Source organism: Mustela erminea, chromosome 2, assembly GCF_009829155.1.
Source record: "Mustela erminea isolate mMusErm1 chromosome 2, mMusErm1.Pri, whole genome shotgun sequence".
NCBI classification, from domain to species: Eukaryota; Metazoa; Chordata; class Mammalia; order Carnivora; family Mustelidae; genus Mustela; species Mustela erminea.
The window spans coordinates 13770227-13794144 of NC_045615.1; the positions used below are offsets into that span (position 1 = coordinate 13770227).

The window sequence follows — 23918 nt, forward strand, 5'->3', positions numbered from 1 at the left end:
GGAGATACACTGTTTGTAGGCACTTATAGTATACATTAAGTGATACAATACCAATTGAAGTAAATAGTGATAGGCTAAAGATGTATAAGCGTTAAAGTAAACACTAAAATAATACAACAAAAATATTATTAATAAACCAACAAAGGAGATGAAGTGAAATAAAAATACTCAATGTCCTAAAAGAAGAGAGTAAAATGAAAAGAGGAGCAAAGAACAAATGGCAAAGTAGAAGACAAATAGACACATAGAAGATTTAAACCTAACTATAGAAGGTCACCTGGATGGCTCAGTCAGTTAAGTCTCTGACTCCTGACCTCAGGTCAGGTCTTGATCTCAGGATCGTGAGTTCAAGCCCTGCATTAGGCTCCATGCTGGACATAGAGCCTGCTTAAGATTTTATCCCTCCATCTCCCTCTGCCCCTCCCTGCCCAACTTGCATGCCCTCTAATTAAATAAACAAATAATAAATAAATAAATATCATTACAACATTTTAATTTACACTGCAAGTAATGTCACAGATAGATTGACTCAAAAAGCACAACTTAACTATATGCTGCATATAAATTCACTTTATTTTTTTTAATTAAATTAATTTATTTATTTTCAGAAAAACAGTATTTATTATTTTTTCACCACACCCAGTGCTCCATGCAATCTGTGCCCTCTATAATACCCACCACCTGGTACCCCAACCTCCCACCCTCCCGCCACTTCAAACCCCTCAGCTGTTTTTCAGAGTCCATAGTCTCTCATGGTTCACCTCCCCTTCCAATTTACCCCAACTCCCTTCTCCTCTCTAAGACCCCTTCTCCTCCATGATACTTGTTATTCTCCACAAATAAGTGAAACCATATGATAATTGACTCTCTCTGCTTAACTTATTTCACTCAGCAATTTACTTTAAATATAAAGATACAGATTGGTTGAAAATAAAGGATGGAATATTATATATCCTGTGAACATTATTCTTAAAAACCCTGCAGTGAATATACTAATGTAAGACATAGTGGGTTTCAGAACAAAGAATATTACCAGGGATAAACCTATACTTTTTATAATGATAAAAGGGTCAACTCATCAAGAGAGTAAAAAAATCTTCAGTGTCTATGCACCTAGTCACAGAATTTTCAAACACATGAAGCAAAACTACAAGGAGAAATAGACTAACCTACAACTACTGTTTGATATTTCATCACTGCTCTCTCAACACTTGATAAAATAAGTAGACAGAATATCAATAAGGTAGAAAACTTAACATAATCAACCAATTTGACCTAATTGACAATTATGGAACACTCCATCTAGCAACAGCAAAATAGACATTATTTTGAAGTGTACTTGAAACATTAAAAATAGATCATATTCTGGGCCATAAAGGAAGGTTCACGTTCAATATCATTCAAAATATATAAAGTATGTTTATTGACAACAATGGAATTAAATTAGAAATTAATAAGAGATCCTTGGAAAATTTCCAAATATTTAGAATTAAGTAATACACTTCTAAATAACTCATAAGTCAAATAATAAATAAAAGAAAAATAAAAAGTATTTTGAATTAAGTGAAAATGAAAACAGAGCACAGTAAAATTTGTGGTAGCAGAAGGAAATTTATAGCACTTAATACCTATATTAGGCAAGAAAAAATAGTCTCAAACCAATGATCTTAGCTCCCAACTAGAAACCAGTAAAATGGAAAGAAAAGTAAAGCTAAAGTAAACAGAATAAAGAAAACAAAAAAGTTCAGAACAGAAATCAGTTAGATAGGAAATACTGTAGAGGAAATTCAATGAAACCAAGAGTTGGTTCCTTCAGAAGAGCATATGCAACTAATGAGTCGCTAACACTACATCAAAACCTAATGGTGTACCACATGTTGGCTAACGGAACATAATTTTTAAAAAGGTCAATAAAATTGATAATCCTATGGAAAGAATGATTAGAAGAAAAAGGGAGAAAAACCAAATTACCAATATATGACAGAAGTAACATCACTAAGGAGTCTATGATTATTAAAAGGTAAGGAAATATAATGTCTATAAATTTGACAACTTATATGAAATGGACAAATGCCATGAAAAACAAATTCAGGAAAAAATAGAAAACTTGAATAGCCCTACATCTGTTAAACAAATTGAATTTTCAATTAAAGACCCTCTCATACAGAACACTAAAGATCTAAAGATGGTTCACTGGCAAACTCTATGAAATATCTAAGGAAAAAATGATATCAATTCTAACTTTTTCAGAAAATTGGAAAAAAAAGGAATACCTCCCACTAATTCTATGAGGCCAAGATTACCTTGATACCAAAAATCAGACAAAGACACTATGAGAAAACTGCAGATGAATATCCTTCATAAACATAGAGGCAAAAATTTTTAATAAAATTTTAACAAATTTATTCTAATATTATATAAAAGGGATACTATGTCAAGACCAAGCAGACTTGGTCTAATATAATCATACAAGTTTGATTTAAGAAGGCAAAACAGTCATTGCAATTCACCATATTCATAGAATATCCATATCATTTCCTAGTTGTAGAAAAGCATTTGACAAAATCCAGTGTCAGTTGTAAAAAAGCATTTGACAAAATCCAATGTCCACTCCTGATTTAAAAAAACAATAACAGCTTTCCACAAACTAGGAATACAAGGAAACTTGACAAAGAGCTCCTATTAAATATCTACAGCTAACATCATATTTAGTAGTGAAAAACTACTCCCCCTTAGATCAGGAATATGACAAGCATACCTGCTCTTACAGATGTTCAACATTGTACTGGAGATCAAGTTCATTGAGGCAAGGGCAGGGACGATGGAAAGGCATATAGATTAGATACGAAGAAGTAAAACTGTGTCTATTTGCAAATGACATGATCATCCATGTAGGAAATTCCATGGAAACTACAAAAAGTATAATCAATGAGTTTACTGAGGCGAGCAGAGTATAAAGAGTATAAAGATGTATAATAATCAATTGTCTTTGTATAAATTGGCAATGAACAATTGGAAGTGAAATTTTAAAAAATATCGTAATTTTTAAATTTTTAAAAATATTATAGTAACTCCATAAAAATATGAAGTACTTAGGGATAGATCTTAAAAATGTGTGTAAAACCTATATACCAAAAACCACCAACATTATTAAGACACATTAGTTAAATTTAGAGCTATATTATATTCATGGATTGAAAGACAAAATGTTTTTAAGCTGTAAAATTTCCCCAAACTGATCTGATTCAATACAATCTTAACTGAAATCCCAACAGAGCTCTTTTTTAAAGAAATTGATAAGCTGATTATAAAATTCACATGGAAATGCAAAGGCCCTGGGATAACCGAAAGCAACTCTAAAAGAGAACAAATTTGGAGAACTTACATATCTTAATTTGCTAAACATCATAAAGTGATATAATATTATAATGTGAAGATATAAACTACTAAAGCCTAAGTTCCCAGAGAGAGACTTAAAAACAGTTGTATTCACACCCAGTTTGTATGCAGATCCTTCCCATGTGTCCTCCCAGAAGCCCACGTCAGTTCTGCCAGGGCTGCTGGCAGCTTACCGGTGTGGGCCACATGGCTCCTCCAAAGGCTGCTTGTGTAGTGGCTTCATGTGAACTCATCAGGGTCAGGGACAATAGGCTCTCACTGTTCAGAGCACTTTATCTTGAAATAAAGAACAAAATCAAACTTTAAAGAAATTTGGGGACTATTTGTGCTGAGGGATGGAAAAGGACCATTTAAGTACCTGATCTGAAACCAGAGAAGGGCTATAACTCCTGAACTTTCACTGATTTTTCACTGTTCATACTCCCTGATTTTAAGACTTTTCTGGTAATCCATAGCAATCAAGACTGTGCAGTATTGGCATAAAGATAGACAAATAGATCAATAAAATAGAATAGATAGTCTAGGAATAGACCCATACTTACATGGACAATTGATTTTCAACAAATGTACAAAATCAATTCATTTGAGAAAGAATAGTGTTTTCAGCAAATGGTGCTGGAACAATTGGATATCCATAAGCAGTGAAGAAAAAAGAACTTCAATGCATACTTTATACCTCATACAAAAATCAACTCAGGATGGACCACAGGCCAAAATGTAAAACCTCAAACTATAAAACTTTTAATGTTAGGCAATATATCCTAGATGTGTTATCAAAAGCAGCATCTGTAGAGGAAAAATGTGATTAATTAGACTTCATCAAAACTAAGAATTTCCATCTTTGAATGATGTTGTTAAAAGAATGAAAAGACTGGGTGGCTCAGTCGGTTAAGCCACTGCCTTTGGCTCAGGTCGTGATCCCAGGGTGCTGGGATCGAGTCCCGCATCTGGCTCCTTGCTCCACGGGGAGGCTGCTTCTCTCTCCGTGTCTGCCTGCTTGTGTGCATGCATGCTCTCTCTCTAATAAATAAATAAAATCTTTTTAAAAAGAGAGAGAATGAAAAGACAAACTATAAACTTCACAGAAGATTATCTACATTAGATAAAGGACTCTCAAAACTCAATATTAAGATCAGAACCTAACAAAAAAGGTGGGGGGGAATATTTGAACAGACATATCACCAAAGAAGACATGGCAAATAAACACATGAAAAGGTGTTCAACATCACCTGTCATTAGGGAAATGCAAATTAAAGCCACAGTGAGATACATTTACACACTAACTGGAATGTCTACAAAAAGACTGACCATTGCCCAGTGTAGACAAGGATGTGAAAGAACTGAAAAACTTATATGCTGCTGGTGATGACGTAAAATAGTACAACCACTTTGGAAAAGGGTCTGTCAGCTTCTTAGAACATTAAACATGCATCCATTACATGGTCTAGTCGTTTTATGCTTAGATGTTTACCCAAGAGAAATAAAAGCATATATCCATAGGAGCTTTTTTTTTTTTTTAAGATTTTGTTTATTTATTTGACAGAGAGAGACACAGTTAGAGAGGGAACACAAGCAATGGGAGGGGGAGAAGCAGGCTCCCTGCTGAGCAGAGAGCCCAATGTGGGGCTCGATCCCAGGACCCTGGGATCATGGCCTGAGCTGAAGGCAGACACTCAATGACAGAGCCACCCAGGTGTCCCTTCCATAGGAGCTTTATTTGTTATGGTTGCAAATGAAAAACAACCCAAATGTCCCCTGACTGATGAATGGATAAACAAATTGTGATATAACCACACAATCAAATACTACTAAGCAATAAAAAGGAATGAACCAAGGAAACACACAACCACATGGATAAATCTTAATATACTTACACTGAGTATAAGAAGCCAAAAAAAGAAAGAGTAAATAGTGTTTGAGTCCAGTTACAGGCAGTTTCTAGAAATGCAAACTAATCTGTAATGACAGTGATTGCCTTGGAACTGGATGCAGGGGAGGATATGGGGTGAGGAAGGATGCCAAGAAATGAGGGATTCAAAGAAGCATAGGATGATGGATACATTTATTGACTTAATTATAGTGTTGGTTTCATTGATATATACATATGTCAAAAAGTTACCAAATTGTATATTTTAAGTATATAATTTGTGTGTGTTTTGGTGTATGTTTAGTGTGTGTGTGTGTGTGTGTGTGTGTGTGTTAATAACATCTTAATATATCCTTTCCCCCAAAAGAATAACCTTAAAAAAAGAGAGAGAGAGAGAAATCTGAGGACCTAGCTGGCTCATTTGGAAGAACATGCAACTCTTGATCTTGAAGTCATGAGTTTGAGCCCCAATTTTGGCATAGATGGCTTAAAAATAAAATCTTAAAAAAAGAAAAGAAAAGAAATCTGATAGTGAGACAACTGTAATTGTCAAAGGCTCCAGCAGGCCCTCAAGATGCGACCCTGGAAAATAGCTAAAACAACAACAACAAAAATGTAACAGCCTCATGCAACCAAGGTGCAGAGTGCAGTAGATCTCTTATGGATGCTCAAAGACACAGAAACCCACTTTATTGCTCTCACCAACTGTCATCTCCAGGACTTCTTTTCATACTAGTCACCTATAAAAAATTAATCAATGAGGGCACCTGGGTGGCTCAGTGGGTTAAAACCTCTGCCTTCGGCTCAGGTCATGGCCCCAGGGTCCTGGGATGGAGGCCCGCATCGGGCTCTCTGCTCAGCAGGGAGCCTGCTTCCTCCTCTCTCTCTGACTGCCTCTCTGCTACTTGTGATCTCTCTCTCTCTGTCAAATAAATAAATAAAAATCTTAAAAAAAAAACTTAAAAAAAATTAATCTTCGATACATGCATGGATACATACATGGTATACGGATACATACACCATTACTACTGCTCTTAAATATCCTTTTGCCACCTTTTCTTCAGTTCCACCCAAATGCTCTGCTCCTTCCCACGTTAGGGCCTTTACATGTCTCTGCCTGGATTGTGACCCTTCTCTTGACCACATCTTCACCTCTATTTGTGTGTTAATTCTCATGAATCTTTCAAAAGTCAGCCCATATGGAACTTCCTCAGTTTGAGTCAGAACTCCTCACTTTTCCGTTATTATAATACACTAAATTTTTCCCTCTGAGTATGCGCCACAGCTTCTAATTATATATTCACAGTGCTGTTGGTTTAATGTCTACTTTCCTCCCATTAGACTGATTTTTATGAGTCCAGCAACCATATTTGGCCCACACAGGGCCCTATCATCTATCAGAGACTCTGGCACATACAAGGAATTCAATAAATACATGTTGGGAGAATGAGAGAATGAACAATGAAAAGAAAATCATGGATGAAATCCTCTAATGTAAAAAAAAAAAAAAGAAAGAAAGAAATCCTCTAATGTACAAGTGATTTTTATAGGTGATCAAGGGCCCTCGGTCTGGAGCTATTCCTTTTACTTCCACCTCCAACGGGGCCACTCCGTAGCAGAACATCTATGTAGCAAGGATAGGGTAGACGACCCATGGAGTTGTCATCCTGTATGAAAATACATCGGTAAGTAAACTGCTGGTGCCCAGGAATGCCTACCTGTTCCACACCCATTGCTGATGTCAGAGATGTGTTCTTGGTGTCCCAATGTCTCAGCTGGAACTCAGAACATATTGCCATAAACCTGTAGCTTGATCTCAGATGGAAATACCTAGATTTTCAGGAGGCAAAAAAGGCATCTTGGAATCAGGTATAAGGGAAGAAGAAGAAGAAGAAGAAGAAGAAGAAGCAGAAGCAGCAGCAGCAGGGGAGATAAAGAAGAAAGAGAAGGAGGAGGAGGAGGAGGAGGAGGAGGGGGAGGGGGGGGGAGGGGGGAGGGGGAGGAGGAGAAAGGGAAGGATGAGGAAAGGAAAAAAGAGGAAGAGGAGGAAGAGGAAGAAGGAAAATGACTGTTCCCTTGAAATATTATGAAATAGTCCAACTAACTAATAATGTTTGGAAAAGGTTACTGATCATTCTGAGGCAGGGTGGGTTCACAAGAGTAAATAATATTTTAAAGGTATCATCAAATAATAAATTATATAATATGTATATAAATATATACTATATAATAGTATATACAGTATACTATATATTCATATGCTGTATATATAATATATATTATATATACACTAGGCAGAGTCTGAAACATAGTAAGTGTTCCCTACATGGTAGATATTATTGTTAAGTCTTCTTATGAAAAGGAGAAAAAGAGACCATTTGATGAGACTTTTAATTTAATTTACTTTTGTGAATCCAGCTTGGCCCAGTATAATCACTTATGCAAACAATCCTAGTTTGTTTGAATAGCTTACAAAACTTCTAGGGAATGACCTTTATATGTATATAAATATTTAATCTTCCCAATAAGCCAATAATGTAGGTATTATCATCACCATTTTACACTCCAAGAAACTGAGTCTCAGAGAGATCATGGAATTTTTCTCAAGGTTATTCAACCTATAAGAGGCAGATCTTGCATCTTCACTCAAATCTGTCAGACTCTAGTTGATCTCTCCTTGTGCTTTAGTGGTGTTTCTGGATTTAAGCAAAACATCTGCCCCATTCTCTAATCATCACATTGTGGATAAAACAATGGTATGTTGTTTGTACGATTGTTCACGTAGGTAAACTTACAACAAGCTGAAGGCATTATATCTGAAGCACTTGTCAAAAATTATGTGTCTATTTGGAAGGAAAGCTATAGATTTTATCTGGAAAACCATGTCTGATTGTTGGCTGTAACTGCCCAGAGTCCTTTGTGGAGAAGAATTCTGAAGCTGCATCTGGGCTCAGTAGGAGAAAGCATGAAATCCACCAACAATTTCTACTAGAGGCTGGAGAGAGTGAAGGTCAGCAGTGGCAGTAGAGTGACAAGTTATGCCAATTATAATAGATGCTCTAAGACCTAAACAAATGACACATCTTTCTAAGAGAATTGCCCAGTTTAGTATTTTGCATAATGACTTTCAAGAAGGCACTGAGGGCACGCTAATGAAGCCCATGCATGACATAAAACTCTGAAAGAGAAACAATATTCCAGATGTCAGAGTCTAAATTAAATTACCTTAACAAACTGAAATGCAGAGCCTAAATAAACAGAACAAAAGTCAACAAAGAATGAATGCAAATTCCTGTAACTAAGGTTAAAATGATAATAATGGAGCAATGGTATAAGAGTATGAATGGGATCCCTGGCTTAAAGATCGTTCATATGAAAAATACTTAGGCTTTTATTGATCCTCTGGGCCAATGAGATGACTTAGCTCCACTAAGAAAGGATATGATAAAGATTGGAGGACCTGCAAGTCCAATCAAACTCTTTCCTTAGACTAGTGCTGTCTAATAGAACTTTTCTGCAGTAATGGAAATGTTCTAAATTTGCACTATCCAATATAGTAGCCACTTAGCTACTTGAAATGTAGATGATAGAATTGAGGAATTGGGTTTTTAATTATATTTAATTTTAATTAACTTAAATTTAAATGGACATATGTGGCTGGTGGCTACCATGCTGGACAGTACAACCTTAGACAAATGATTTTCATTGCTGGGCCTGGGACATCTAGTAGTGTTGGTCAGCAGGTGTGAATTAAGGTTTTAGAAGGGATAAGAACGTTATTGAGCCTAGAAAATATCACTTGAAGAGAGTCATTTTGTTTTCAAATATCCTCAAGTATCTATCTCCTAAGGAAGAGAGTCAGACTTCCTTGGTAGCCCCAGAGGGCAGGACCAGGGTCAATGATCTGAAAACCAGAGGAGGGAGATTTCTTTCTGATATGTAAATGAATCTGTGGCACTTTCTAATAGTGAAAAAAAGTTGTCTCTTGGGTCCTCAACTTCCTCACCTATAAAATAAGGGCAGAAATTTAAATAACCCATAAGACTATTCCCCATTCTAAAAAGCTGTAATTCCACATGCCAAGGCACAGTATTTAAAAATGTTTTTACTTAATTAACATGAACCCTAGAATAGAGACATCTTTTTATAAGAATTTTCAGAATTAATTGTGGAAGAAAGTTTACCTTCCCTATTTGTATCTTGAAGGTCCTGCCAGGAAATAAATGGCACACTCAACCTGGATAATTAAGAAGATGTTCATATAGGGAATATTTACAAAGTAAACAGGGTTTAGGAAAACTCTAAATAGATAGTGTTGTAGGCCATTAGCAGCAACAGCATGGAGCAATTATCACCCATTCACAGGCAGCCCATGGGGAACTGCTGGGAGAGTAAATACCTTAATCGTCTCCCACCCTCAGTCTTCTACTAGTGCCTTCTGTTGGCCAGACCCAAATTAAAGCAAGACATAAAGGAAGCCTATTGTTTGTTACAGCCCACTCAGGAGTCCTGGGACACAGCGAGATATAGAAGGATTGTTTGGATCTGAAGGAGCAAAATGATATTCAGCATAGGCTGACTTAGACCGTTCAAGCTGCTTTAACAAAAATACCATAGACTGGGTGGTTTAACAGACATTTATTTCACAGTTCTGGAGGCTGAGAAGTCTAAGATCAAGGTACTGACAGATCTGGTGACTGATGAGGGTCACTTTCCTGGCTTGTAGATAACCACCTTCTTGCCACAACGTCACACAGCCCAGAGAGTAAGCACCTGTCTCCTTCTCTTCTTCTAAGGGCACTAATCTTAACATAAGGGCTCCACCCTCATGACTTAATCTAAACCTAATTACTTCCCAAAGGCCCTGCCTCCTAATTCCATCCCATTGAGGGTTAGGGTTTCAGCTTATAAATTTTGGGAAAACACAGTATCTGTAGCAATCTATAACACTACTTTTTTGTCTTTTGACATTCATAGTCACCCTTATCTTTTGTCTGAGTAAAGAGTTCATGTTCCCTACACACAAAGTCCCATTAGCAAATTTTTTGTATGTCAATTTTGTCATAACTTCATATAAGGTAATGAGATAAAATGGAGAGGAAAGAGGACAATTAATGTACCTAAAACATAACATGAGGGGTGCCTGGGTGGCTCAGTGGGTTAAGCCGCTGCCTTCAGCTCAGGTTGTGATCTTAGGGTCCTGGGATCGAGCCCCGCATCAGGCTCTCTGCTCAGCAAGGAGCTTGCTTTCCTCTCTCTCTCTCTCTCTTTCTCTCTCTCTCTGCCTACTTGTGATCTCTCTCTGTCAAATAAATAAATAAAATCTTTTAAAAAAAATAACATGAAAACTAAGTTGATAACACAATTTCCTTCTTGCACCACCCATTTCATGACCCCTTTTCTCTCTGCCAGCAAATCAGATGGGTAGAGTTCTTTGCCTGCTGGGTGATCCAAACCTACTCCTGTTAGGGCTGAGGTCCACATATAATCCTTGCACCCACTGTTTTCTCCTTGAAAGTTGAGATCATTCATCTTGATTAGGACAGGAACTCCCTTATACTTCTATTGTTTCATTAACACAAGAAGCAAAAAGTGTCCAGGGGAGAGTTTCTACTCCATATTCAAAGGGAATCATGAATGTGTTTTCTAATAGAAACATTGATCCCTTGAACACTAGAAACTTCAACCTATTGAGTCAAAAGTCTTGAGGATATGAAGCAAAAATTTCTCCAGTGGATTACTTAGTGCTATAGTGAGACCGATCACTCCCACTTCCATGTCTTGGTTCCTGGACCAATACCTTCTGGCTCAAGGACAGATGGTAACAAATATTGGATACAGATCTAAGTCATACATCATGTCCAAAAAAACAACATCCCAACTTGATAGGAGGTTGCCACTCAGCTGATATAGGAACCAATCCTTCAGCAGGCCATTCCACAGTTTTGTCAAACCAACTGCTTCTGAGCGATTGGGAATGTGGTAAGACCAGTGAATTCTATGAGTAGAAACTCATTCCACACTTCTTCCAGTATGAAATATGTCCTTTGATTGGAGGGGTTGCTGTGGAGCATTATATCATAACTATAGACAAAGCATCTCGTTAATTCCACATACAGAGTGATTAAAGGAGTTCTATGAATAGTAATGCAAGTGAATATATGGAGTATGTGCCCACCCTGTGAGGACAAGTCATAATCTACTCCAATACAAAAGGTGCAAAATAATTACAATGGACCAGGTGAGCACACTGGGATATTCTCCTTTGGCTACTCAGCACTGGGGGGGTAACCGGATCAGACTTAGTGAGTCTCTGTTTCTGAGTTCATGCACACCTTCCATTTCCATCTTGCAGCCGTTGTGCTTGTGAGCTCATTAAGCAGAGTAGAGACTCACAGGATGGGGAGAGACTCACAGGATGTGGTAGAGACTCACAGGATGGGGAAGTCTTACCACTTGCCTACTGACTCTGAAGTCAGAGGTGAAGTGTGATGACTTCACACAGACATTTATGTGGAACATAAGTATTTCCATATTTGTGCCCAATCTAAGAGATTTACCCATATCATTTCCCCCTAGACCTCACTGGTCTCTCAGTGACCATGCCCTGACCATTAGCCACTGCTCATGAATCAATATAGATGCGTATCTCTGCCTACCTCTCCTTCTGTATGAAGTACATAATCAAATGCACTGCTCAGATTTCATCCCCTGAGAGAATTTCTTCACCACTGTCATCCAGGAAAACCAAGTGATAGTACAAAGTGGCAGCTATCTGCTTCTGACTATAGCCAGCTTACAGTAAGAGCTATCTATAAACCAGACCCACAGTTTTCTCCTTCCTATTCAGTCATAGGAAGTTCCGTATGAGGTCATAGGGTGGAAAAAAGGAAAGGTAATGATGAAATTGAAGTAAGTATCATGTGAGTCTGAGTCACCTGTTTTGCAGTTTATTCACACTTTCTAAAATTGCTCCTGAGCCCAATGTCTTGTGCACAATTTCCACTTAAAAATAAATTATTGCTGTGCACATTCAATTTTGTGGCTCAGATATTCAGATGGTACCTAGGTTATGAGGGATAGTATGAGTTGCCTACTTCTCTACCTGGACCTAGTAGCAAGTCAGGGGTTAGTTTTCAACGGAGAAGGGAGGAGGGCATAGCTTTATTCCTCAAACCCTAGGGTCTGCACTGTGATTCTCCGACTAGGGTTTGCCAAAATTTCTATCCAACATCTCTATTTGCCACACATATATTCAATCCATTAGGACTGCTGTTGGCAAAGTGGCTTGTATGTTAGCTTAGATCTGCTGAAGAGACTTTTCTTGCTCTGGGTCCGGTCCATCTCAAATCTGGTAGGTTATCCAGGGTTAGCCACAGTTCAAATGAGCCCACCCAAACATGGTTATCTGTTGCTTCCCAAAGCCAAAGAGGTCCACTAAATATTGTGTCTCTTTTATCACAATGGGTAGTCCAAGTGCCAGTGACTTGTCTCTCATGCTCCAGATCACCAGACACTTAGAAACTTAGCCAATGTAGCAATCCCTGAACTTGTAGGGGTAAAATCTCTCACTGTCTAGGCTGCTTGTTCCTTCCTGCTTGCCAAATCCAATTCATCTAATGTCATCAGTGCAATGGATCAGTTGTTGTTCTATGAGATGCCAGGACGATCAAGGTTTCTTTGTATGATGTAAAGTAGAATGGGCACAGCTTTGAGACAGGACAACAAAGACATAGTGATGACCCTACTATGTGAAGGCAAACTGCTTCTGATGGTCTTTACTCATAGGGATAGAGAAGAAAGTATTTGCTTAGCAAATAGCTACATTGGAGGTGCCAACAACGATATTAATTATTCCAGTAAGTATGCTATATCTGGCATATTATTAAGTGTGTAATAATCTACATTCATTTCCCAAGACCTATCTAGACTTAGCATCTGCCAATTGCGAACAAAATGGGGGCGTATGCCAATCTCAACCTCTGAATCATTTAATTTTATATTTTAAATTCTTTCAGAGATATTATTTTTTCTTCACTCAACTAGGATTGAGGAGCCTGGGGATCTTTATTTCATGAATCAGGGAACTAAAATGGGGATTTTGTCACATAGTTGGTATGTCTATCGCCATTATGTTTCAATAGGTTTTATAATTTAGGTGTGGTAGGGTCAACAGAACATGAAATGACTGCCATTATAATGAGAATTTGTTATTCACAGAATCCATGAGGAAGAGGCACGCCATGCAATGCCAGCCATGCCATGCCTTGGGGAGGCTACAAGGGTAAGCCTCAATGTCTGACAGAAGGCAGAGGGAGGGGCGGAACTGTGGGCAAGAGTCTTTATTGTGGTTCCCAAAGGCAGGAAGGGGTGAACAGGGTAAGCAGATTTAGAATTAGCTCATTTTAATAATCTTAGCAGGCGGTGGGGCACAAGAGCTGTCCCTAATTGTCTGGCACCTGATGATCTTGGGGTGTTTAGGGGAAGTAGATAATGGTCTGGAGTGTAAGAGCCTAATAAAGGAAGTGGGGATGTGGACTCTGGATTGGTTTATATCTGGAAAATTACCTCTGGGAGAACTTCCCCCAGGGAGAAGCAGAGTGACAAGGGAGGTAGGAAGCAAGGCAATGTGGCTTGGGTCAATTATAGGGTTGCCCAAACAAGGTGTATCTAACATATGTGTGCAGGGAATGTTAAAGCATTAAGTTTATAGAAGCTAGAAACATAGTTAATACATATTAGGCCTACTAGGAGTGAAGAAAGAACCTCAAGCGTGTTATTCAGACCCACTAGACCTACTGTGAGATAGACTTGGAACAACATGCATTCGATCGGTTGGTCTTTATAACCTCCCACCCTGCCCAGGAGACCATGGTGGCCGATGTCCCAACACATCAATTTTATATCCAGTAAATGATAACTCCAAGGAGACCTGGGTTACTTCCACTTCTTGAATAGAGTCACTTGGGTAAAAGGCCCTCAGTTGCCTCTGGGGAAGGCTTAGGGCGAGATTCAAAGTATATACTTCTTGATATGCTGTGGAGGTCCTTCAGCAAAAGGACCTGGCTTCCTTGTCATTTTTTATTGTGTTCCGGTATAACTATAGAAAAAAGTTGGTCTGAGTTTAACCCAAACTCATGATGCGTCATCCGCATTTCTCTTTTGCATCGCTCAGATCATTATTCAGTTCTTGGGGGATACATCTGTGCTCAGCTGTCACTGCTAGGACACATCTCCTTATGTGTCTCCTTCAAATGTCACCCCGGAAATTCCTTCGCTCCTCCTTTCCCAGCTCTCCGTATGTCAGAACACCACAGCATTTCATCCCCTGACCTCCTCTCCCCCTCCACGTTCCTTCCCAGATGATCTAAACGAGTTTCACCCCTCAAATGTCATCTGTGTACTGGTGGTTCTTAGATTTGTCTTTCTCAGATCCCTCCTGGGCCCCAGAACCGCACAGCAAACTGCCCTCTCTCACATTTCTATGAGGATACATGAGAAGCCCTTCAAATTGTGGGTGGCCAAAGTGGATTCACTCACTGATCTCTCCTCTGTCCACGCCTTCACAAGAAAATAACCCCACCTTCCCTCTAGCTGCTCAGCCTATACCAAAAAAAAAAAAAAAAAAAGGAGAAATTTATAAATCCTCCAATGGCTGTCAATTTATCAAATTAAAAACAAAAAGCAAAAAACAGGTTCCATTAACCTGTCCTTCCAAGGTCCTACATGACCCGGCTCTTCCTACCTCTCAGGCACCTTTCTCCAATACTCTTCCTCATTCACAGTATTCCAGCCCCACTGGCTTCTCTATTTCTCAAACACTACAAATTTCTCCCTGTCATGGGCCATTTATACTTTCTGGCTCTTCTATGTGGGAAGATTTTCCCACAGGCAACTAAAATGGGTTGCTGAGACTGATTAGGCATATCCATCCCATGTACGTCTTCTTCCCTTTAATAATATTTTTTAATAGAAGTATTTAACAGAAGTATAGTTGGTACACAATGCTACATTAGTTTCAGGTGCACAGCACAGTGATCGGACAACTCTATCCATTCTGCTGTGCTCACCCCAAGTGTAGCTACCGTCTGCCACCATACAACACTACTACACCACCATGGGCTGTATTCCCGTGCTGTACTTTCATCCCCGTGACTTCTCCTTTCCAGAATTGGAAGTCTTTACCTCTCACTGCCTTTCACCCATTTTGATCATTCCTGTACTCTCCGGCAGCCACGAGTTTGTTCTCTTTATTTATGGGTCTGTTTCTGCTTTGTGTTTCTTCATTCATCTGTTTTGCTTTTTAGATTCCACATATGAGTAAAATCAGAGGGTATTTGTCTCTCTCTCTGACTTATTTCATTCAGCATATACCCTCTAGGTCTGTCCATGTTGTTGCAAATGATAAGATCTCATCATTTTTTATGGCTGTGGTGTGTAACATTCCGTTGTGTGTGTAAGTGTGTACACACCAACCACATCCTCCTCATCATTCATCTATTGATGTACACTTAGGTTGCCTCTGTGTCCAGACCATTATAAATGATGTTTTGATAAAGGGATATATTATACCTTTTTAAAATTTATTTGAGAGAGACAGCATGAACGTTGTGGAGGGGCAGAGGAAGCACACTCCCTGCTGAGCACAGAGCCGGAAGTGGGGCTCTATTCCAGCACCCCAAGATCATGACCTGAGTCAAAGGCAGACACTTAACCAACTGAGCCATCCAGATGTCCCTATATATCTTTTTGAATTAGTGTTTTTATTTTCTTTGGGTAAAGACCCTGTAGTGAAATTACTGGATCATATGGTATTTCTATTTTTAATTTTTTCACAGTGCCTTAGGGCACAGAGGAAATCCAAGAAGGAAAAGAAACACACTAAATGCATGGGGAACAATGTATTTCATAATCGTCTCCTGCTCCCAAAGCTCTCTCTCCTCCCTTATGTTTGTGTTTTTCCTTTGCATCATTCAGTTAACTTGTTTCTCCACCTCCAGAGGCCTTCCTTGACCGATGTAGCCCAAACCTCTCTGTAGGTAACTTCCCAGCCCCTGGACCAACTTACCCTATCCTCTCCATCATCTTCACATCACCTGTCAGGACCTGTGCTTATCTTATCTGTTCATGCAATCGCCTGTTGATTGCTTATGTTCCCACCCCTTGTCTTGAATATAAAGACTCTTAAGGGCAGGGATTGCACATGTCTGTTCTAATTAGAAGAGCACGTGATGTGGCAGCTGTAACAGGCATGTGGAACAGAGCTATTATCACCAAAGTTACCAGGAGCCAGAGGTGTGTAGCTGTTTTCCAAAATTTTCAGTCATATTTTCCATTTGGGGGAAAGTCATTGTGAGGCTTTTATCTTACAGTATTAGAAACATCCTGCCTAAAAAGCAAAAGATGAGACAGAAGGCAGTTTGTATTAGGATGCAGACTTTTATTAGAACAAGCATTTCTCATAGCTATAAGCAAAGCATTAGAATTCATCCAACTAACTTTTATCTTTTCCCTGCCCCAGGAGGATGGAAAAGGAGAGAAAGCCCCTTGCACATCTAGGATCAGTCGAGCAAAATATTGCGGTGAATGATTCATTGAGGCTATAAATGTTTGCAGATTTTAAGGCACTGGAGGGCAGCAGGGCATGAGAGGTGGGACAGGGCACAGCTCTCATGTCCAAACGCCTTATCCTCTGTGACAATCTCCCAGCTTCCTTCCCCAGGTTCCATGGCAGGCGCCCAGGCCCAGGAAGGGGGGAGCACAGTGCATTCATTATTCTCATTCAGACCCCGAGCGATCCAAACAAAGTCACCGCTGGACTCCCACTGTAACTTAGTAGAAGATAAACCGCATGCTCTCCACTCGCCATTGCACTTCCTGTAATTAGACCTCATCAAACCAGATTTTCCTGAATGCCTTCGCGCTTTGTGCACTTCAAAAAGCCACTGACCCGAGCCACAGAAGCACTGCCCAATTTGTTGAAAGCATTTTGGCTGTGACTTCAAGGGCTGACCACATGGGGAGAAATTACTTTTTAACACCCAGTGGACAGGACACTCCGGTGCCCCCGAGGCCGCAGTACCCATCGGGGTTCTTGCTCAGGTACTGTTGATGGTAATCCTCCGCGTAGTAGAAGGTTTGTCCCTCCCGGATGTCAGTCGTGATCAGGCCATAGCCGTGCTCCGAAAGCACCTGGGGAGAGAAAGGCGCCGTGAGGACTGGCTGCTGGGCAGAGGGCGTCTGAAGGAGGGCTGTGGGGTCAGGCCGTAAGGGAGGCAGACGCAGGCGGCTTGGGGTACCGTGGGTCCTTGTGGGCGCGGGCTCTGCTGCTTCCCCACTGGGTTATTCTGGGCAAGCTCCTACGGCCCCGAGCCTCAGGTGACTGGGGCTGAAATCCAGTTTCCTGACTCTGTAACTTGCGTTCTACCCATGACACAGCGCTGCCCCCGGAGCAGGCTGGGAGCCTTGGTTTTGGCCCTAGGGGGTCTGTGTGGAAAGGACGCCAGGGTTTCCCAAGGGAAACAGCAGGAACATGTGGTTCCCTGGCTGTCCTGGGAAGAAGGGGCCTTCCTGAGGGCACTCCAGCAGGGCTGCGGTAGGAGGGGCTGGAGGGGCTGGGGCAGGATAGGAAGGGAGGGCTGCGGCCCAGCCCAGTGCTGTCCTCTCTGCTGCCAGCTCAGAACAGGCCCCCTGCCACTCACAGGCTGGACCGAGGAACCCCCGCTGTGGTTTTGGGAGCTGCGGCCCTGCCAGGGGGCCTTGGAGAGCACGGGGTCCCCTGGGTCTGTGCTCTGCCACTCCAGACCCGGGAGCCAGGGGACTGAGGTCAGGGGAGGTCGTGGCCTGAGGGCCTTTGTGGGTTCATCACCGCCCTCTGTGACCTACTTTAATGCCTGATGGCATCTGCTGCCAGAGAAAGAAACAGACACGGTAAACACAAGTGGGGGAGGAGAGCAGAGCTATTTGGGGCAGGAGACAGATTAAGAAATAGACGTTGTTCCCCGTGGATCTTAGCCCGTTTCCTTTCCCTTCTGGATTTCAGCTGTGCCCTAATTCTTTCTTGTTGCAGGCTGCTCGGAGCATTTGGGCACAAGGCCACAGAGACTCGACCCCTGGGTTTGCAGATTCCATTTGGTCTGGAAATGGCAGGCAGAGCCCCGACTTGAGGGATCTGGGCAGTGTTTGACTGTCGGTCCACTGGAGATGGAGTCCTCCCTCTGCAGAGCAGGGGGACTCCAGTATTAACATTCAGCATGAGTCACTGCTGCCGTTTTCCCCCTGAGAACCTTCCCCTTCTTCCTGAGTCTCCATCCAGCCCTCTGAGCCAGAATGAGGCAGACTGAGGATCTGACGCCAAGTAGGCCCAGGATGGTAAGGGACAGGATCCTTGCCAAGGCCCGTGGTTGGACCCCACCACTCCGAAGCAGCCAGATTCCTTACAGGGGTTAGAAATGAGAACGAGGAGCCATTCTGACTTCAGTTTTGACAAATTTTTGTAAACGAGCAATTAGCGAGGGCTTACCATATGCCACACTCTTTGCAAAGACTTCACAGTGTTAATTTTAGCCTCCCAACAGCCATATGAAGGAAGAACTATTATTATCATCCGTATTTAAAAGCGCGTGTCAGAGATTGTGTCTTGATCCCTGACATGCTCAGCTCACCCTGCAGAAGCTGGAAGCTTGGAAACTACATTTCCCAAATTCTATTGCCAGTGCCACTCCAGTTTAGATATCACCAATGAGAGAAGCACACACGAAATTTGGCAGAAGAGAGGCCATTATTTGCAAGGTGCAGTCGTCATGAACAGAGATATCTCCAAAGAACAGACCAAGACTCTGCCAGCTCTTTCTGACAATTGTGGACGGTCCTGCCTCAGGCAAAGTCACCAGCAATGATTTCTAGCAATTTCTGTAACTTCTTGGTATCCTGAAAAGCAGTGGTGCTTTTCCCCGACCTTCCCTCAGACAGCCTTTCTAATGATTCTAGAAGCATCAATTCCCTTTGTAAAATCCACCCTCCTGCTTGAAACACCTTGAACACCTCTGTTTCCGTGACTGAACTCCAGCTAACACAGCAGTGGGTTCCAGAATTGTTTTCAGGAACCAAAACCTCAGTGAGGATGAGAATCTGGAATGGTTAACTGTCCTGGCCAGATTTAGAGTTAGAGCTGGCCTCACGGGGAGTGGGGAATGGGTCAGTGCCCACGGGGTGTAGTTGGCATTTACTTAAATTATAGCTAGTATTTGCCTATGGAGAAATGTCCACTGTAGGAAGGCTTTGGGACCCTAGGTGGCTGTGGCGGTGGACTATTCTGGTGAAGACGATAAAGTGTGGTACTCTGGCTGCTTCAGGCTGCACTTGAGAGCTCATGGAAAGAACAGGATGTAAGGTCACGACTTGAATTTCTTGGCCTGAGTTGAGAGAGGCAGAGAACTTCTACGACTGATTTAAAATAATCTGTATCTTGTAGCTGCATTCAAATACCAAATAAAAGGGGCCCAGCTTTACCAGTGGAGCTGGAGCCCAGAAACCATGTGCACACGGGACTGCCCTCAGAGAGCTCATCCACTCACACTGTTGCAGACACCGTGTCGGGTCTACTGCCCTCTGGTTCTTACCCGAGATACTGCTGGCAGGCTGACGTGAGTCTTCCATATTCTGAGGGACCTCATATTTGGACCTCAGAAACTTCCTGGCTATGGTCACTCTGCACAGGAGCTTGCCCTGCTGTTGAGATCCACTGTCTCCTTCTCTGTCCCTCACCCTCAGGGCCAGGACCCAGCCCGTGGGGCTGCCAGGTCTCCACGCACTCGCCTCATCCCCACCCAGGCTCTGTCCTCTCTGAGAGTGACCTCCTCACATACTACTCACCCTATTTCTCTTTCATAAATGGCCATCCTCCTTGTATGACCAAGGATAGCCTTCCTGAGGCCCTGGGGTTCACAGCTACTGACTCCAGATGCTTCTTCACTGAAGCAGAGAGGTCAGTACCAGTGGGCACAACTGCCCAGGCTCCCTCCTCGTCTCCACACCAGCTCCTACCACTGCTAGGCAACATCCCTTTGGGGGAGTAGTGGGAAGGTGACTGTAGGGGCCCAGGCAGTACCCAGCCTCTGCCACAAGATGGCAGACACTTCACTTTTATTTGAGAGGAAACAACAGGAATAAACAGTGGTGAAAAGCCACACAGGAGACAGCTCCAGGCTGCCCTCCTGCACCTCCTGTTATGCTGGGACATTCTCGCTCATTCTTGTTGGGGTGGGAGACACCTGCTATAACCATGGAGCCAGGAGTCAGTATCGCCTGCTCTGCACCGGGCTGACCCATGTCAAGGCTGAGGCCATCCCTAAGCACAGGGCTGTGGCTGTCCTTAACCCTTGTTCTAAAACTGGGGAGTGGGGACAAAAACACAGGAAAGAAACTAGATAAAAAAGCAGAGGGAGCAGGAACCCAAAAATCCTAACCAGTGTCTGGTTTTCCTTCTTCCTCACATCCCCCACCTCTGCTTGCTTGCTTGCTTTCTTTCTTTCTTTCATTCTTTTTTTTTTTTTTTTTTTAAGATTTTATCTATTCATCTGACAGACAGAGATCACACATAGGCAGAGAGGCAGGAGGCGAGAGACGAAGGGAATCAGGCTCCCTGTCGAGCAGAGAGCCCGATGCGGGGCTCCGTCCCAGGACCCTGGGATCATGACCTGAGCCAAAGGCAGAGGTTTTATCCCACTGAGCCACCCAGGTGCCCCTCCCACCTCTGCTTTCTTGCACACAAGGCTGTGGAGGCAGGTCAGTCTCCTCAGCCCTCCCAGGCCTGTCTCCTGGAGAGGTCTCACCAGACCACAGGTTTTGACGCAGTTCTGGGGGTCCCTGGGGTCCATCTGTTTCAGACCCAGTTGGTGCTGGTCGGCTTTGTCAGTCCTCTTTGCTCTTTCATTCCAGCCCTTCCACTCCACTGTTTAAACCGCAGGGTTACAGAGAACAGGACTAAGGACGAGGAGTGATTATTGCTCCCAGAAGCTGGGAGAGCATGTGCTGATAATGGCACCTCCTCAAACCCGGCAGCGAGGCCTTCCCTGATCTCTGAGGAGAGCCCACCAGGCCTTCTGTGCTGGGTTCCTTCCACCGCCTCAGCCTCATGTCCCTCATCTTTTTCTAACTCTCTGATTTCCCTTCCTCTCTGAGAACTGTTTTTGTGGGTCACATTAAAGTTATACATTTCCTCAACATTCCATTCCCTTGCACACAACCTTCTTGGAATGTTCTTTCTTCTCTGCCCTATCACATGAGCTCCTACCCATCTCTCAGCACCGAGATCAAATGTCTCCACCTCCGTAAAGCCGCTCCTGAGTCTATAAAGGTAGAAGTGACTCCAGCTTCTTGGATCCCACAGAAGGACTGTCCCTTTTGGCACATATGACATTGCACAATTGTCCTTTGTTTCTCTAAGCCACTCCCTCTCTCTTCTGGCACTACACATACCAGACTGTGTGCCCCTTGAGAGTATGGACCGTCTTGTTCCTCTACCTCATTTCAGTGCTTCATGCAGAATAAATGAATGAATGAATTTTAAAAAAACAACTGTTGAGTCTTGGGGATCTCTTGGGGATACTCTTCACCTTAGGGGCTTCTACTTGGGGCCCTGCTGCCTCAAGCACAAACACCTCCTTGAAGACCTGGGAAGGAATGTCAAGAGGGTGCTTGGGAACCAGGGAGCTCAAGCTGTCACTCTCCTTATCACCGACCCCCAGCCAATTCCATAGGTAGGTTTACTCTTTAGACTCTGGCATTCCAGTAGCTGGGTTCATGCAGGGGGGACCAACCATCTTGCCTAAAAGGATGACCTCGGCATCTCTGACGCCTAAAAAGCCCATTCACTCTTCTGGGGTATGGGGGGAATGAGGGGTGTAATGGGGGAGATGGAGGAGCAGCAGGAAGTGAGAGAGGAAGACTGGGTTACAGATGACCCTTCTGGCCCCCAGAGTCCACTGGTCCATTTGGCCCCATGTGCAAACCGTGGAGGGGCTGGTGGGGTGAACCTCGGTCTTCTCCTATAGCATCGTCTAGGCTAGGTGCCCCAATCAGTTATGGGGGTGTGATAAATAATGTTTCTGAGTACTTTTCTCAGAAAAGTACTTCTACTTTTCTTCCATGAATTAGGGCAGCTGGAGGGCTTTCTCAATCCCAGCACCACTACGGTTCTCCTGTCCACTACAGTGGGAGGGAAGGGAGTGTCAAGAGAGCTAAACTGGGGTGGCACATGAGCCACAACCGGTATGATCCCCTCCACTGTCTATGAGAGGGTGCCCACGCCGACGGTGTACCATTCCCGATGATAGAAATGATGAATCACATCACCTGCTAAGTTTGCTGGTATTTCTAAAAAGGAGGCTGTACCCATGAAAGTGTATTGCCCATAGGAAAAACTCAGCAGAGAAATTGCTGAAAGCAGCTTCAGGAAAAGCTCTGGCCTGAAGCACAGATGTCCCGGCAGCTTGAATCCCTGAGGGGCCCCCAGGATACAGGGCCCTGCCTCCAACACCAGGCTGATGTGGCTCCAGAAGCCTGTGCTCTTCCTTTGGGCTCTACAGAGCCACCCTGTGGTGTGGGGAGTGAGTGCAGGCCATGAAGGACTTGCCTGGTCAAAGTGATTGATTGCCAGGTTGGCTCAAACCTCTGCTATGGTTTCAGATCTCACATTTAGATCTTTGATCCATTTTTAAGTTTCTTTTTGTGTATAGTGTTAGAAAGTGGCCCAGTTTCATAAGGGGTTAATATCCAAAATATGCAAAGAATGTATACAACTCAACACCATCAAAACAAATAATGCAATTTAAGAGAGGACAGGAGACATGAATAGACATTTCTCCAAAGAAGACCTACAGATGGTCAACATACATGAAAAGATGCTCAACGCCACTCATCATTAGGGAAATTCAAGTCAAAACCACAATGAAATATGTCCTTATATTTGTCAGAATGGCTAAAGTAAAAAAGACAAGAAATAACAAAAGATGACGGGATGTAGAGAAAAAGGAACCCTTTCGTGCACTGTTGGTGGGAATTTAAATTGGTGCAGTCAACTATAGAAAATGGTACGGAATTTCCTCAAAAAATTAAACTAGAAATACGATCCAATAATTCCACTATCGGGGGTTCACCCAAAGAAAACCAAAACACTAAAAGATATATGCACCTCTGTGTTTATTGCAGCATTGTTTACAATAATCAAGATATGGAAGCAACCTAAGTGTCCATCAAGAGATGAATGAATAAGGAAGATGTGGTGCGCGTGCACACACACACACACACACACACAAATATTATGCAGCTATAAAAAAGATGAGATCACGCCATTGTGAGCACATGTATGGACCTGGAAAGTATTATACTTATCTAGAGAAATATCACATGATTTTATTCATATGTAGAATTTAAGAAAAACAAAAACCAGAATCAGACCTATAAACCCAGGGAACAAACTGATGGTTGAGAGAGGAGCTGGGGGGGAGGGGTAGATGGGTCACTTGCAGTCATGGACTGAGTAAGGCACAAGAATAAAATGCACAGCTAAGGAATATAGGGGATGCCATTGTAATGCTTTGTATGGGGATAGATGGTAGTTACCCTTGTGATCAGCACAGCAGAATGTAGA

General features: G+C 42.2%; 1 protein-coding gene and 2 long non-coding RNA genes across 8 annotated transcripts in view; 1 reads left to right on the plus strand and 2 right to left on the minus strand.

Annotated features, from left to right (window-relative positions):
* The window catches only part of LOC116584255, a 38562-nt gene extending 31473 nt beyond the window's left edge, over positions 1 to 7089 (minus strand). For both annotated transcript variants that reach the window (XR_004283119.1, XR_004283118.1), the window contains exons 1-2: positions 6985 to 7089; positions 3573 to 3675 (exon numbers count right to left, since the gene is read on the minus strand). This is a non-coding gene — a long non-coding RNA (uncharacterized LOC116584255). The remainder of the gene's footprint in view (positions 1 to 3572; positions 3676 to 6984) is intronic.
* LOC116584254 overlaps positions 1 to 20812 on the plus strand; it is a 46877-nt gene extending 26065 nt beyond the window's left edge. Inside the window, exons 2-3 of the long non-coding RNA XR_004283117.1 lie at positions 13487 to 13550; positions 18336 to 20812. This is a non-coding gene — a long non-coding RNA (uncharacterized LOC116584254). The remainder of the gene's footprint in view (positions 1 to 13486; positions 13551 to 18335) is intronic.
* The window catches only part of MSRA (methionine sulfoxide reductase A), a 434035-nt gene continuing 426802 nt past the window's right edge, over positions 16686 to 23918 (minus strand). For all 5 annotated transcript variants that reach the window (XM_032332277.1, XM_032332279.1, XM_032332278.1 and 2 more), the window contains one exon: positions 16686 to 17458. In XM_032332277.1, the coding sequence (XP_032188168.1) occupies positions 17294 to 17458 (165 nt within the window). In that variant the 3' untranslated portion in view covers positions 16686 to 17293. The remainder of the gene's footprint in view (positions 17459 to 23918) is intronic.